At 42.2% G+C, this 14201-nt stretch overlaps 1 protein-coding gene across 8 annotated transcripts in view; it reads right to left on the bottom strand.

Annotated features, from left to right (window-relative positions):
- Nucleotides 1-483: 483 nt before the first annotated feature.
- Nucleotides 484-14201, bottom strand: part of Epb41l2 (erythrocyte membrane protein band 4.1 like 2) — a 167582-nt gene continuing 153864 nt past the window's right edge. For all 8 annotated transcript variants that reach the window (XM_028766450.1, XM_028766451.1, XM_028766453.1 and 5 more), the window contains 2 exons: nt 13701-13809; nt 484-1698 (listed from right to left, as the gene is read on the bottom strand). In XM_028766450.1, coding sequence (XP_028622283.1) covers nt 13702-13809 — 108 coding nt within the window. In that variant the 3' untranslated portion in view covers nt 484-1698; nt 13701. The remainder of the gene's footprint in view (nt 1699-13700; nt 13810-14201) is intronic.

Raw genomic sequence — 14201 nt, 5'->3', positions numbered from 1 at the left:
ATGTTTAAAACACAAGTAGGCCCATCACATGGTACACCTTGGTGAAAGCTCCCAGTGAGCAATTTCAATCACAGGTGGACACAGTCCCTCAACAGTCTGCTCCGTGCTCCGAGAACACATGGTAGACATGAGGCAGGACACAAAGCAGCAGGGCACGAGCAGTGCCCCAAAACATTGCCTAAAAGCATACAAAGAACAGAGGGCAGGCCTCCCTGGTGGAACTCAGACCTCAGACCTTGTAACTAACTAGAGCATCATTTGACTGGGCGCATGGAATCTGGTATGTGGAATGCTGGATTTGCAAACTTTTCACAATTTCCACCAGGTCACTGAGGCTAGCAGGAGTAAAAAGACAAAACAGAGCTTAGCCACTCTTAAATGCTATTATTTCAAGTAGTCTGTAAAAATGCTAGATTATCTGATGGAAAAATAGCACTCCAGCTTATTTCTTTAATGTTTATGAAAAGAGAACTGACACATTTATAGAATAAACAAACTTTTATTTTATAACAGTATTACATAAAGCAAAATATTTAATACAACTTGAAGCTGCAATAAATCTAATCTGGCGTCATAACTATACATAGAGTCAAAAGCAAATGAGAAAAATGTTCAATACAGTTAATAAACCCCTACCAGCTCTCTGGTGTTAGCTTTACATGGAATAGCTTTCTTACAACCAACCAAACCCACCACTGTCCCCCGAACTCTTTCCCCAGGATCTTCAAAGCTCAAGTCATCAAACTACGTCAGAGATATACCTGCTCAGTAGCAAAGGGTCAGTTTACATGCAAAGCAAGTGTTCTACTCAAGTGTTCAGACAATGGCAAGAACTGGAATTGGGGAGGTTAACAAAGGAATCTCTCAGGCTTGAAGCTGCCTGGTTTTCTTTTAGTAGTAAAAGGGAAGGGCACATGGTGTGGTTCTCCTCCTGTTCTGGAATGCTGTGGCAAAGCGCATGTCTGAGAAGTACTGCACCGTGGGCCGATGGTCTCTCAACACAGTACCTGGTCAGTGAGCTTGGTAATTCTCCAGTCCAGAGAGTCTCTGACTCTACTGAAGTGCAAAGTCACAGGACTGGAAGGTCAAAGGTCAATATAAAAATCATCCATAGCAAAACTCCCTAATATTAGAAAAATTTCAAGATGTAAGAAATGCTTTTAACTGGCATTAATATGTTCTCACGCAGTATCCCTACTGCAGTCTGAAAGCTGTATATATTGACTCTAAGAATTGCATGGAGACAATCTTGAAGAATGAAAATTGCTATCTAAATTAGTCACAGTCTCCTTTCCACATAACAGCACCTGTTCAAGTGAACAGCACCTCACCAGCCCGGCTGGCTTTGCTCACTGTCATCTGAGCAAATGAGTCAAAAAAGCAGGTAGAGAAAGGAAACACAAACCCTAATAAAAAACAAAGCATTTTTAAAAAAGAGGACAGGAGGGAAGGAAAGCCAAGGGGAGCCGGGGTGTCTAAAAGTGGTTACACAACAGATAATGTATTAGAAATGTGTGGGAATAGTAGAGACCAGAGCTGGTAAGGTACGGTTTGCTGTTGGCATTTTAATTCTTCAGGCTTCTGGTCATTGTCACCAGTTGGAGCACAGTTTTGCTGCAGTGGTGGCGGGGCGTTAAGACTTGGAATGGTCAAAGTTCTTCAGATTCACGAAGTTAAATGTTGTTTAAAAAAGACTTTCTAGGAAAGAAAAAAAAGACATAAATCTTAAATATTCCAAAGCCAGCAGCTTAAAAACAAAGTTAAATAATCAAAATTTCAATCAAGTAATCACTAGTTATCTGCCTACTTTAACAGGAAACAGTGTATGTACTGAAGATAAGCATGAGGCATGCATTGCAAACCTAGGAGCCTGAACATTCCTGGAACTGGCGAGAACAGAAGAGGGAGCAAGATTTAGTTAACGCCGAAGAGACAGCATTCGCAGTGTAATGAACGCCCCAGTGTCTAGTACTCATTGTCCTTCTACAGCTGCAGGTCCCCATAGCCAACTGTGGTCCACAGACAGTATGTGCGAAATTCACAAAGCTGAAGCTTGAAACGGAGGACAGCTTTAAGCAGACTGATGGTCTCTCACCCAGCCCCATCCAGTTGATGGGCCAAGACCCTTCTGTCCAGCACAGACACTGCAGAGGCCCTCTGTCCAGAACAGAAACTGCACAGGCTCTCTGTCCAGCACAGACACTGCACAGGTCCTCTGTCCAGCACAGACAAACACTGCACAGGCCCTCTGTCCAGCACAGAAACTGCACAGGCTCTCTGTCCAGCACAGACACTGCACAGGCCCTCTGTCCAGCACAGACACTGCACAGGCCCTATGTCTAGCACAGACAGACACTGCACAGGCCCTCTGTCCAGCACAGACAGACACTGCACAGGCCCTCTGTCCAGCACAGACACTGCACAGGCTCTTTGTCCAGCACAGACACTGCACAGGCCCTCTGTCCAGCACAGACAGACACTGCACAGGCTCTCTGTCCAGCACAGACAGACACTGCACAGGCCCTCTGTCCACTCTGTCCAGCACAGACACTGCACAGGCTCTCTGTCCAGCACAGACAGACACTGCACAGGCCCTCTGTCCACTCTGTCCAGCACAGACACTGCACAGGCTCTCTATCCAGCACAGACAGACACTGCACAGGCTCTCTGTCCAGCACAGACACTGCACAGGCTCTCTGTCCAGCACAGACACTGCACAGGCCCTCTGACCAGCACAGACAGACACTGCACAGGCCCTCTGTCCAGCACAGACAGACACTGCACAGGCCCTCAGTCCAGCACAGACACTGCACAGAACACTTGTCATTCACCATTTAGCAGCTGTTTTGGTAATTAAGTCAAATATCACAGTATAGGTGGCTGCCTTCAAGTAACCCTTATTTTTCTTATTAGTGGTCTCAAAGTGTCTGAGCATAGATATTGACAATTCAGATTTGCTAAAAGGAAGTCACAGTAGGTTTCCCTTGACTGAAGAGCCAAAGCAGGCAGTGTGTGAGGTTCAGTACTGGTTGGTTTCAGGCATCTACCAGAGCGGTGAGACATTGATGCCCTGAGGTAAAGGGGCCCTCTATAAAAATGAAAGTTAATTGATACAGGCTTTCAATTCCACCTGGGAAGGTCCAGCTGTTTTTTTCACACTGAGAGGAACAGGCAGCGACTTCAAGTGGTGAGAACAGGCGAAGAGGCACAGAAAGCACAGGATTATGGTACTGAGACGGACTTAGATTTATGTGGGAGAGGAGACAGGAAGTGAGTGGAAGACAAATGCAGAAACAACACCCCAGTTAGCATGGGCACACAGTAATAAGGTGAGGTGGATCAGGTCTCTTCTTAACCAGAGGAAGAAGTATGGACTTGAGCCAATAATGATGGAGGTACCTGGGGGAAAGAAGGCTTGTCAAAAAGATCAACTGTAACCATCCAGAGCAGAGTGCAGAGCCAGGGAAAGGGAACACAAGACTCAGGAGGGAGGGGTGTCAGCCATGTAGAACACAAGAGAAGATGCAATTGTTTCTCCTTTGCTCTTGAGGATGTCTAGCATAGCTGAAGTCACATTCTCAAAGCAAGACTTGTTATGACTTCAGTGTAGTGTGCCTGCTGAAGGTAAAGGGAACAGAGGCCAGAATACTGGTCAGAAGGAGCCCCCAGGGCCAGGCTGGATGAAGAAGATGGCAATGCCCAGGTGTTATCATAAGGGAGTAAGACTCAGACTTGAGTTGTTGCCACAGAACGGGACCAATGACTGCCCAAGTGGTAGCCCATGCCTTCACGCCCAGCACTCAGAAGGCAGGTGCAGGTGGAGCTCTGTGGTTTTGAGGCCGGCTTGATCTATATATTGAGCTTCAGACAGCCAAGGCTACAATAGTGACACCTTGTCACAAAACAAAAACCAAAAACAACTAAAAAGACAGGTAGTTATACAATACTACAAAGTCTGGAACATAAAAGGAGTGGAAGGAGGAGGCACAGAGCCTGTAGGAGCCCTAAGGTCTACAGACGCGTGTCTGTGAGTCAGCACACAGGGATCCAAGCAAGACCAAAACGTATAAGGAAACTGGATGTGAGCATCAGGCAAAAAGGAAACACAGTCTCAGGGATGCTCCCAAGCCCATCATTAAAGGCAGACAGACAGCAGAGAACTACAAACGACTCATCATCCCTGAGCTAGCAAAAGGTTTTCAGATATAACTCCTTCATATTCTATGTCAACTTGACAAAAATTCTGGCAAATGTATTAATTATAGAGGACAGTGGACATTAATGTTCTTTCCAGAACATACCAGTCCCAAAATAAATTGAGAATGTACATGGTATTGGTCAGATAAAATTCTTATTTTGATAGGGGAAAAATACTCCCTACTATTTAGAAGCAGCACAGATAATATTAGAACCTCTTGATTAACCAGGGCAGGATGACTAATGCAGGCCATTGTTTCCCACCCTGCTGTCTTCCTCATTACTCATTAGCATGTCTGCTCAAGTCCAGGCAGGGACATCAACCAAAGTCTTTCTGGCTGGGAATCCCACAGAGAACCCTGGGGGATGGTGACCAATCAACTGCTCTGGAGGGTTATCTGCCACCTTTGGCCTCACTACCCCTTCTTGCACTTTGACACCTAGTATCTCTGCTCTGCCTGGTAAATATGTATCATTTCTTGAACACAGCTGCCAAAGAAAACAACCCCTTCATGCACTGAAATAATGCTTTCAGTACAATGGGTTAGACACATTAGTAAGATTGGGATGATAAAGAAACAAGGTTAGTGTTGACTGTCTCTCAAAGAACAGCAGAGGTGACATGACATTTTTCTTTAGGTTTTTAAAATCTGTCTTAATAAAAAGTGTCAAAAATTAGAGATAAGAACAAAAATTATGTTTTGATGATATTACAAGGAAAACTAAGAATATATAGGAAACTGAAGACAATAGGTAAAGAAAATCTTCAAAACCTATTCAATTTAACAAACTAAAAAAATACATTAAAAGGTCCTTTATTCCCATCTAGTTACAAGGAAACCACTAAAAATGTCTAATAGGCTAATTTTTCTGGTAAAATCACAAACGGCAATCTTGACATGCTTCTAGAATTCCAAGCAGCTTTTAGAATCTAAGAAACTTGCATTTTAGTGTCAAATCCATTAATTACTTTCTAAGCTGTGGTAAGCTAACAATTAGTTAATTGATTCCTGTGAAAATCGCAATACCTGGACTCCGAATTGTTTAGACAGATGAGCAGTAAATCTGTGTTGTACAGTTCTTTATTTATACATCCTTCTACCTTCGCTCCTGTATTTAAACACAGCAAGTATCCCTAAGAACTAAGCATTTACATTCTGAACTAAGGGCAAAGTCAAGGATGGACCCACTAACATCACTGGCATACTCACATTAAATGCTTTAATCTTCATTTCTTGAATATATAAAATAAACTTAATACATGACAAGTTTTTATAGCTTTGGGTCTAAATGACTGACACTTATCTCAACTACAAATGAGGTGCTGCACCTTTAGGTAAGAGCTGAATGGCCATGAGACTGTCCCTTCCTGCGCTGGTGTGGACAGGGAGAGAGCAGATAGCTACGGTTCTGCACAGAGCTACATCTCCCGTGCACAGCCCTCTTTTTCTTTCTTCCTTCTTTGCTTTTTTGAGACAGGGTCTCACTGTGTGGCCCTGGCTGGCCTGGAACTCACTATAGACTGGGTTGGCCTCGAACTTACAGAGATCTTCCCTGCCTCCGCCTCCCAAGTGCAGATTAACTGTGTGTACCACTATGCCTAATCTGTTTTCTTTAGGACAGAATTCTATCTTGTACTTTTACAGTATCAATACAAGCTGACAGGTATGTTCATCTTTATAACATTGTAGAGTTTGTTACAAGGTCAAATGCTATTAAGCTTATGGGTTATATTTTATGTATTAGAAATGTGGCTGAGTGCGCACGCGCACACACACACACCACCCTGGATTTGTGCAATGTTAGTAAACATTTCTAATTACCACAGTCGTTCCCAAGCCTGTGTCCCCCTTGTCTGGCCAATATGGAAATGGGCCAGCGTGGCTCCACATGCTAGGTCTAATTCTTTAAGGTTAAGTTCTTTAAGAACACACACTGTCCCATGCTTACTTAGCATGTCACATGGGTTGAGAGGTCAGCTTTACTTTCCCCAGGAGCACCTTTTTTGAGAAAAAGTCAGGTTCACACACAGAAGTGCTATGGTCTCACTTTAGCGGCATACGCTTAGGCTTGAGGTCACATGTCTTAGCCTGCTGAGCTCCAGAAAGTGAGTCAGTAAACTGCTTTTAAAACACATTTAATACTGCCTGTAAGCAGTGTTATCCAAAGAGAAGTCTGAATAAAAATAAAAACTCGGGTTTTATACAAAATAATTTAAGAAAAAAATGAAAAAATAACACAAAAGGCTTCAAATTAGAGAAAATTCGATTACTGCAAAGCAGTAATAGAGTCAGAGATCTAGAAAACAGAAATATTTATGTAAGACACAATACAACTATTTCTGAAATTACAAGCTCTGAACGGTCAAGCATGACTACTAGGGTTACAAGGGACACACCTCAACATAATAAAGGCAAGTAACAACCAGCCCACAGCAACAACTTAAATGGAGAGAAACTCAAAGTGTTTTCATTACAATCAGGAACAAGGCAATGCTGTCCACTCTGTCCACATTTATGCAATTTATAAATGAGAGTCCTCTCAGCTAGAGCAGCAGGACAACGGAAGGAGACAACGAGACGCCAATGGAAAGGAAGAAGTCAGTCTTTATTCAGGTGGCATGACAGTATCCATCAGTGACCCTAAAACCCCACCAGGAACTTCTGCATCTAAGAAACAGTTTCAGCAAACTGCAGGCTACAAATCTAACATACACAAATCAAAAACCTTCCTATACGTAAATAACAAATAGACTGAGAACGATATCAGAGAAATAATACCTTCATAACAGCGTAAATATATATATATATATTAGGTTAACTCTATCCAAGAAAGTGAAAGGCTTGTATAATAAAAACATTGAATACATTAAAAGAAGAAATCAAAGATGCTATCAGCAGATGGAAAGGCCTCCCATGCTCATGGATGAAGAGTGAAATGGCCATCTTACCAAAAGTAATCTACAGATTCAATTCAATCCCCATCAATTCTGCAGTTCTTCACAGAACTTGGTATGTCAATTTTCAGCTTCAAAAAACAAAACAAAATCAAGAACACAGGCTAGCTAAAGCTATCCCAATTAGTAAAAGAACTGCTGGAGGCACTTGACTCCAGCTTCAAATGTACTCCAGAGCTGTAAAAACAAAACTGCACGGTTTTGGCAAAAACACACAGACACTGATCAATGGAATCTATTTGAAGACACAACCATAAGTCCACATACATATGGACACCTAATATTTGATAAGTCATAAATATACAATGGAAAAAAGACACCATCTTCCAACAAACAGCGCTGCTCAAATAGTGGTTGTATGTAGAACATGCAGAGAGCCGTTCCTTTCACTCTGCACAAGACAATGCCAAAAGAATATAGGACCTCAGCATAAGGCCAGACACATGGGATCTGTCAGAAGGGAAAGTGGGGGCCAGTCTTGAGCTCATTGACACAGGAGAACACTGAACAGAAGAACACAGGAAGCACAGAAACCATGATCAATTAATAAATGGATTCTCATAAACCTGAAAGGCTTCTGTCTAGCAAAGAACATCATCATGTGGACAAAGCAGCATCTGATAGAGAGCTAATATCCAAACTATATAAAGAACTCAAAGAACTGCGCACCATGAAAGCAAATCAGCAGCATAGAAATGCACACCTTTAATCCCACCACTTCAGAGACAAAGGCAAGCGGATCTCTGACTTATAAACTAGCCTGGCCTACAGAGTGAGTCCCAGGACAGCCACAGCTACACAGTAAAGCCCTCTCCGGAATGAAGAAAAACGGAAAAGAAAATCCTCAATTAAAAAATAGGGTACTGATCTAAAAGATTCTCAAAAGAGGAAATTCAAATTGCTGACAAGTGTTTAAATGTCCAACATCCTTAGTCTCCAGGGATATGCAAATCAAAACAACACTGAGAATTCATCTTACACCAATCAAAATGGTCAAGATCAGTAAAATCAGGTGAGGATGTGGTTAAAAGGGAACACTCATCCACTGTTGCTGGGAGTGCAAATCTGTAGATTTACTACGGAAATCAGAGTGGTGGTTTCTCAGGAGGATAGGAAAAGTTCTATTTCAAGATACAAACAAAGGACTAGACTGTATCTTTCTACAGAGATACTTGCTCATCCATGTTCATTGATGTTCTATTAATAATAGAAAGATTGTTAGTAGCCTAGATGTCCATCGACAGATGAATGAATAAAGAAAATGTGGTACATTTACAGAATATAATATTACTCAGCTGTTTAGAGAGAGGTGGGGATGAAATCATGAACTTTGCAGGTAAATGGATATAACTGGGAAAAATAAATCAAGCTCAGTGAGGTAACCCAGATGCACGTGGATATTAGCTGTTAAGTCTTGTTAAGCAGGCTAGAATTCATGTAAGTTCAATAGAGAGTAAGGGACAGTGAGCGGGGACAGAAAAGCAAATGGAATAGTTATGGACGGAACAGGAAGGCAGATTAAAATGAAGATCAAATGGGGATGGGGAAAAAGGGTTACAGGTAAGGAAGGAAATACAGAGAGGGGCAGGTAAAACTGAAAGCCATTTGAGGGGTCATATGGAAGCATAAAATAGTAGAAGTTCCTTAAAATATATACATATGTGAAAAACTCTAAATAAATCACGGACTAGGAGGAGACAAAAGCCCAAGGAGACACCTCGTCACTGAGTGAAAGCCACAGTGCTGGGAATGGGTTACAACTGACTGAGTGGCTAATGGGACCCTCGTCACAACAGCTTACTGCCAAAGGTAGTGGCTGCTCTCCACAAGCTAATGGAAGGCCCTACTGCTGAAGACAACATGTACACAACACACTGGACATGGAGAAGTCAAGCTGGTGCCTAACTGGAGCCTCCACCCCACATGGACTACCGTTCATGGTACTGGAAGGTACCCTGCACACTATCAAAAGAGAAAGCTAAACCCAATCCAGCTACACACCTGATTTACAGAGGTGTTCTGCCTGCAGGATACACAGGTGCAATAGTGGCCCAAAAGCTGTGGCAGTGACCAGCCACTCTATGATTGGTTGGTTTTTAAGGCCTGTTCCATGAGATGAATCGCACGTTCAACATGGCTCACGTGGTCAAGAACCTAATACTAGCAAGGTAATGGATGTAGGAGAAAATCTAACACTACTGCTCTGCTAAAGGAGCATAGCAATACAATGACTCCAACACCATCCTGTGATGCTCGTCCTCACTGCCTCGTTCAGCCATCATCTGAGCAGCTTCTCCTGAACTAGATGCCAACTAATGCAAAGATCCACAGCTGGAAAGTATGCAGAGAGTGAGACCTTGGAACACCCAGTCCTACATAAGATATCTCCATCAAATCCCTCCACACAGAGCTCAGTGAACTCTATAGAAGATGGGATGAATGGGGTGGAGAGATGGCTCAGTGGTTAAGAGCACTGACTGCTCTGTCAGAGGTCCGGAGTTCAATTCCCAGCAACCACATGGTGGCTCACAACCATCTGTTATGGGATCCGATGCACTCTTCTATTGTGTGTCTGAAGACAGCTGCAGTGTACTCATATAATTAAAAAAATAAATAAATCTTTGCTGGGCAGTGGTGGTGCACGCCTTTAATCCCAGCACTTGGGAGGCAGAGGCAGGTGGATTTCTGAGTTCAAGGCCAGCCTGGTCTACAGAGTGAGTTCCAGGACAGCCAGGGCTACACAGAGAAAACCTGTCTTGAAAAACCAAAACAAAACCAAACCAAACCAAATCAAAACAAACCAAACCAAAACAAACAAACAAACAAACAAAATGGGGGTGGGGGTGGGGTGAAAGATTTAAGAGCCAGTAGGGAAGACACCAAAGAAACAAGGCTTCTAGATAACACAGGACTGACATATCATGCATGGGGGCTGCACAGATCTAAGCCAGATAGAGTCCCAGTACTGAGAGAAAGGGCACAAGCCCCACCCCTAACCCAGAGCTACCTCCAAGTGATAACTTCTCTCAAAGGAAAAAACTGTTTTCTCCACTGAAGTCTCATTGGGTATATAAATCACACTTAAGGGCATATCCCCTTCCCAGCAGTAAATGGCCAACACACACAAAAAATGTCAATCATATTTTTAGAGGTTTTATTTTTATTTTGTTGTTTGTTTTTTAAATGGTTTCCTACTTTGTTTGCATGAGTTTTCTATATATGCAAATGTGTGTCTCTGTATCTGTATGTGTTTCTTGTGCTTTCTCTTTTGCTCTTTTTTGTTTTGTACTATCCTGATTTATTTGTCTTTATCATTTTTTGACTGTTTTTGAATTTTCGAATCAGAGGAAGAAAGGGTAGAGATTTGAGTAGGTGAGAAGGTGACGAGGAGTAGAAGCTTGGTGAGGGGAATCAGAATCAGAACATATCCTATGAAAGCTCTTCACAGTCTGTACTTCACTTCCCGGTGGGTGCTGGAGAGATAAGTGGGTCGAGGGAGCAAACACGGCTCCTTTGGAAGTCCAGCCACTGACCCATTTTCCCAGCCCCAGTTTTCTCATATGTACGAAAACTGATAGAGAACATCTGGAATAATAACGGTTTCCAACCTTATCTTTTGTACTAGATGATTTTATGTCAACTTGACAGAAGCTACACTCATCAGAAAGGAGGGAGCCTTCATAGAAAAGATGCTGCCTTAAGATCTGGCTGTAATGCATTTTCATAATTAGTGACTGATGGGTGAGGGCCCAGTCCATCGTGGGTGGCGCCATCTCTAGGCTGGTGGTCCTGGGCTCTATAAGAAAACAGGCTGAGCAAGCCAGTAAGCAGCACCTGCCATGGCCTCCGCATCAGCTCCTGCCTCCAGGTTCCTGCCCTGCTTGAGTTCCTGTGCTGACTTCCTTTGATGATGAAGAGTGGTGTGGAAGTATAAGCTAAATAAACCCTTTCCTCCCCAAGCTGCTTTTTCATCCTGCTGTGTCACACAGCAATAGAAACACTGAGCATATGCAGGCCAAGTTTGTCCTCTTACATTGAAAAAAATAAAGGAAAAGGTAGAGAATAAAAAGAAAACTAAATGTACAGCGTTGAATTAGCAGGCTGACTTAGTCATCGATATGGCAATGATGAATAAACAAGAACAACAAAGGCGGGGGCACACATGCTATGCCATCAAGACCCAGCATGAAGATACATGCCTAAGACAGGGAGGCAGCAAGGCACAAATGCACAGGGACCAATGCAACCACCTGCCAGAGCACACGACCACATAAGAGCTGAGACACTTGAGGGTAGAGGGAAAGGACCGGCTCCTCGATGAACTGCTGGAAAGCTGCCACTGCTTTTAAGCACGCAGGAAGAGCAAGTGAAGCTAGTTTAATACTTGCTATATGAAGAAAACTTGTAAATTCGATTACATTAATAACGAAATAAACACCACAAACCTCATGACAATTGTAACATGACACCATCAAGAATTAGTACTAGGAATCAATAAAACCACCATGAACATCGCATTTGTAGCATATGACACCATCAAGACTTAGTATTAAGAATCAATACATGGAGGCTAGAGTGCTGACTGAATCACTCAGTGCTCACTGCCATCAAAGAGGACCTGGGTTCAAGTCCCAGCACCCACATAACAGTTTATAACCCATCTCCAACTCCAGTTTCAGGGGGTAAAATGCTTTCTTCTGGCCTCTGCAGGGACAAGGCATGTATGTGGTACAACATAACAAACACACAGGCAAACAATTGGACCCATAAAAAAGTAATTTTAAAAAAGTCAATAAATGGAAAAAAAAGAAAACAGGCATTTTAAAAGGTAAGCAAGTATTTCACAGAAATGTTTTGAGTTTTCTGGCTATTCCCATTTTCACAGAAGAAATATGAGAGGCTAAGAACCATAGAAAGAGATGTTAATGGAAGGAACTGAAATAACAATCAGAGTTGTATTTTATGTCCCCTAAACTAGCAAAATAAATAGCCTCTCAGAGCTGAGTCTGTGAACTGGTACGGGTCTTCATTCTCTGCAGATGGAATAGCAAGTGGTTTTATTGTGCAAAGTAGAAGATAAACACTCTATGGCCTTGTCATTCTTGTGAACCACCCACCGTCTGACTGCTCAAAGTTTTTTTAAAAAAAGTAATCTCATCGTGCATTTTTTGTGATAACCTGTTTGGTAAAACCCTATCAGGCAACGGTGATATTTATGCAGTCCACCAGGGGGTCCTCAGTCGTCCCACAGAAGCAGCAAGTGCATGAACTTCTGCCATACTATTGATCCTGTGTAAAGTGTCTCGTGTCTTGCTACAGCACAACTGTGGGTTGGTCTGATGTTAATGGTGTTATTGATATGAATACTAGTGTTTCTACTGTTTACACAGGTTCCTCATGGGCAGTTCTGACTGGTTTCTTAAAAGACATACTTCTGAAGAGGAGTCTCAGCAAACATCTCCCAGTATTGAAGCAAATTTATTGCTTTTAATTTTATTATATTATTGACTTTGTGTGCAGACGGATGTGTTTGTATGAGGTGCACATGACATAGCACACATGTCAAGATCAAAGGACAATTTGAAGGAGCTGTTTATCTCTATCTGGCAAGTGAGTCCCAGGGATGAAATTGAAGCACCTGCTGGCAGCAAGTCACAGGGATAGAACCCGGGTTGTTTAGCTGGCAGCAAGAGCTTTTACTTGCTAGGCTATCTCACTGGCCCTCATTAATTTCTTTAAAGGTAGTTTAATGACAGGTAACTATAATGTAAATACTTTGAGATAGGTTTTTCCAAATTGTCTTCTAAGAAACAAAATATACAGGATGTGAATATGGTTTTGTCTCACAATCTCCAGTGATTAAAACATGCATTTTTACCACATGGGTGAAAAATGTTATACTAGACGTGTAATTTTTATTGATTTAAAGCAATAGAATAAGGCTAAAGGTTTTTGTTTGTAGTTCACTTAGTTTTCACATGGTTTACCTGTGTAATCATCAGCCCATTTTTCTCTAGAAGTGTTAACATTTTCTTCATAAATTATTAGAGTTCTCAGTTTGTTGGGAACATTAGTCCTTTTGTGCTGGCAATATTAAGCACCATTTATTATAGTGTTCCCCCTCTGGTCCAGCTAAAACCTTAAACTTTTAGACAATACAGGTTTTATGCTCTCTCTATGGCTCATTGTTTGATACACAATTTTTAACATATAGATTTTAAAGACATACCTCTCATATAACATAAATCTAACCTAAAGGTGACAGCACCCCCACCATAGTCATTGTGAACATTAACTATCAAGTACACTAACACACTTGACGAGAGAAGGAGCATAAATGCTCCCTGCTGGCAGCTTCTATATAAAGCCATTAGCACCAGCCAGACAACAGACCAGAGATCCTCATTACATGCATTTGAGCAGGTGAGCTAGGAGATCTGGAGAAAACGATCTGGAGAAAATCACCCAAACTATAGAAAGCAAGGACCTCAGTGTAAATCTGCACAGACAGAGGAGTCAGGAAAGGCTGCGGTTGGCCAGTACTTACCTTATTCTTCTCCTTCCTCTGCCAACTCTGTTTCTTTGTGCACTACCACCCTTGTGACCGACATATCAGGGTGCTGCTCTCTGGCTTCCCGTATGGCCTGTGCCAGTGCCTACCAGCGTCAGAAGAACAAGCAACCATGAGTATTTGGCTCCACCCAAAGATGGCAGAATACAGTCTCCTTCATCAACCAGACACAGGCTCCAGAAAATTGCTCTTGTGTCTTCCTTTATAGTAACAGGGATGTTTGAATTGGGTTACGGCTCATTTCTAAGAGCACCTGCCATTTTCTACACTTCTCATTCTTCCTGCACACCTCCAAGGGTTGATGCATGTAGGAAGGCTCACTGGCATTGCATTTAGCTTAAATATATAAATAGAATCAATACAAATTTTTATCTTGAGAGAAATATTAGATAATCTTTTCTTCCCTCTCCTACCCCAAATTATACTAGAGAAAATTCTTAGTAGTAAATAGCCCAATTTTTTCCTTTGCTACAAAAA

Source organism: Grammomys surdaster, unplaced genomic scaffold (genome assembly GCF_004785775.1).
Source record: "Grammomys surdaster isolate TR1022 unplaced genomic scaffold, NIH_TR_1.0 168, whole genome shotgun sequence".
NCBI lineage: Eukaryota > Metazoa > Chordata > Mammalia > Rodentia > Muridae > Grammomys > Grammomys surdaster.
Note: the sequence above shows the minus strand (reverse complement) of the source record. Positions and strands in the feature narration are given on the sequence as shown.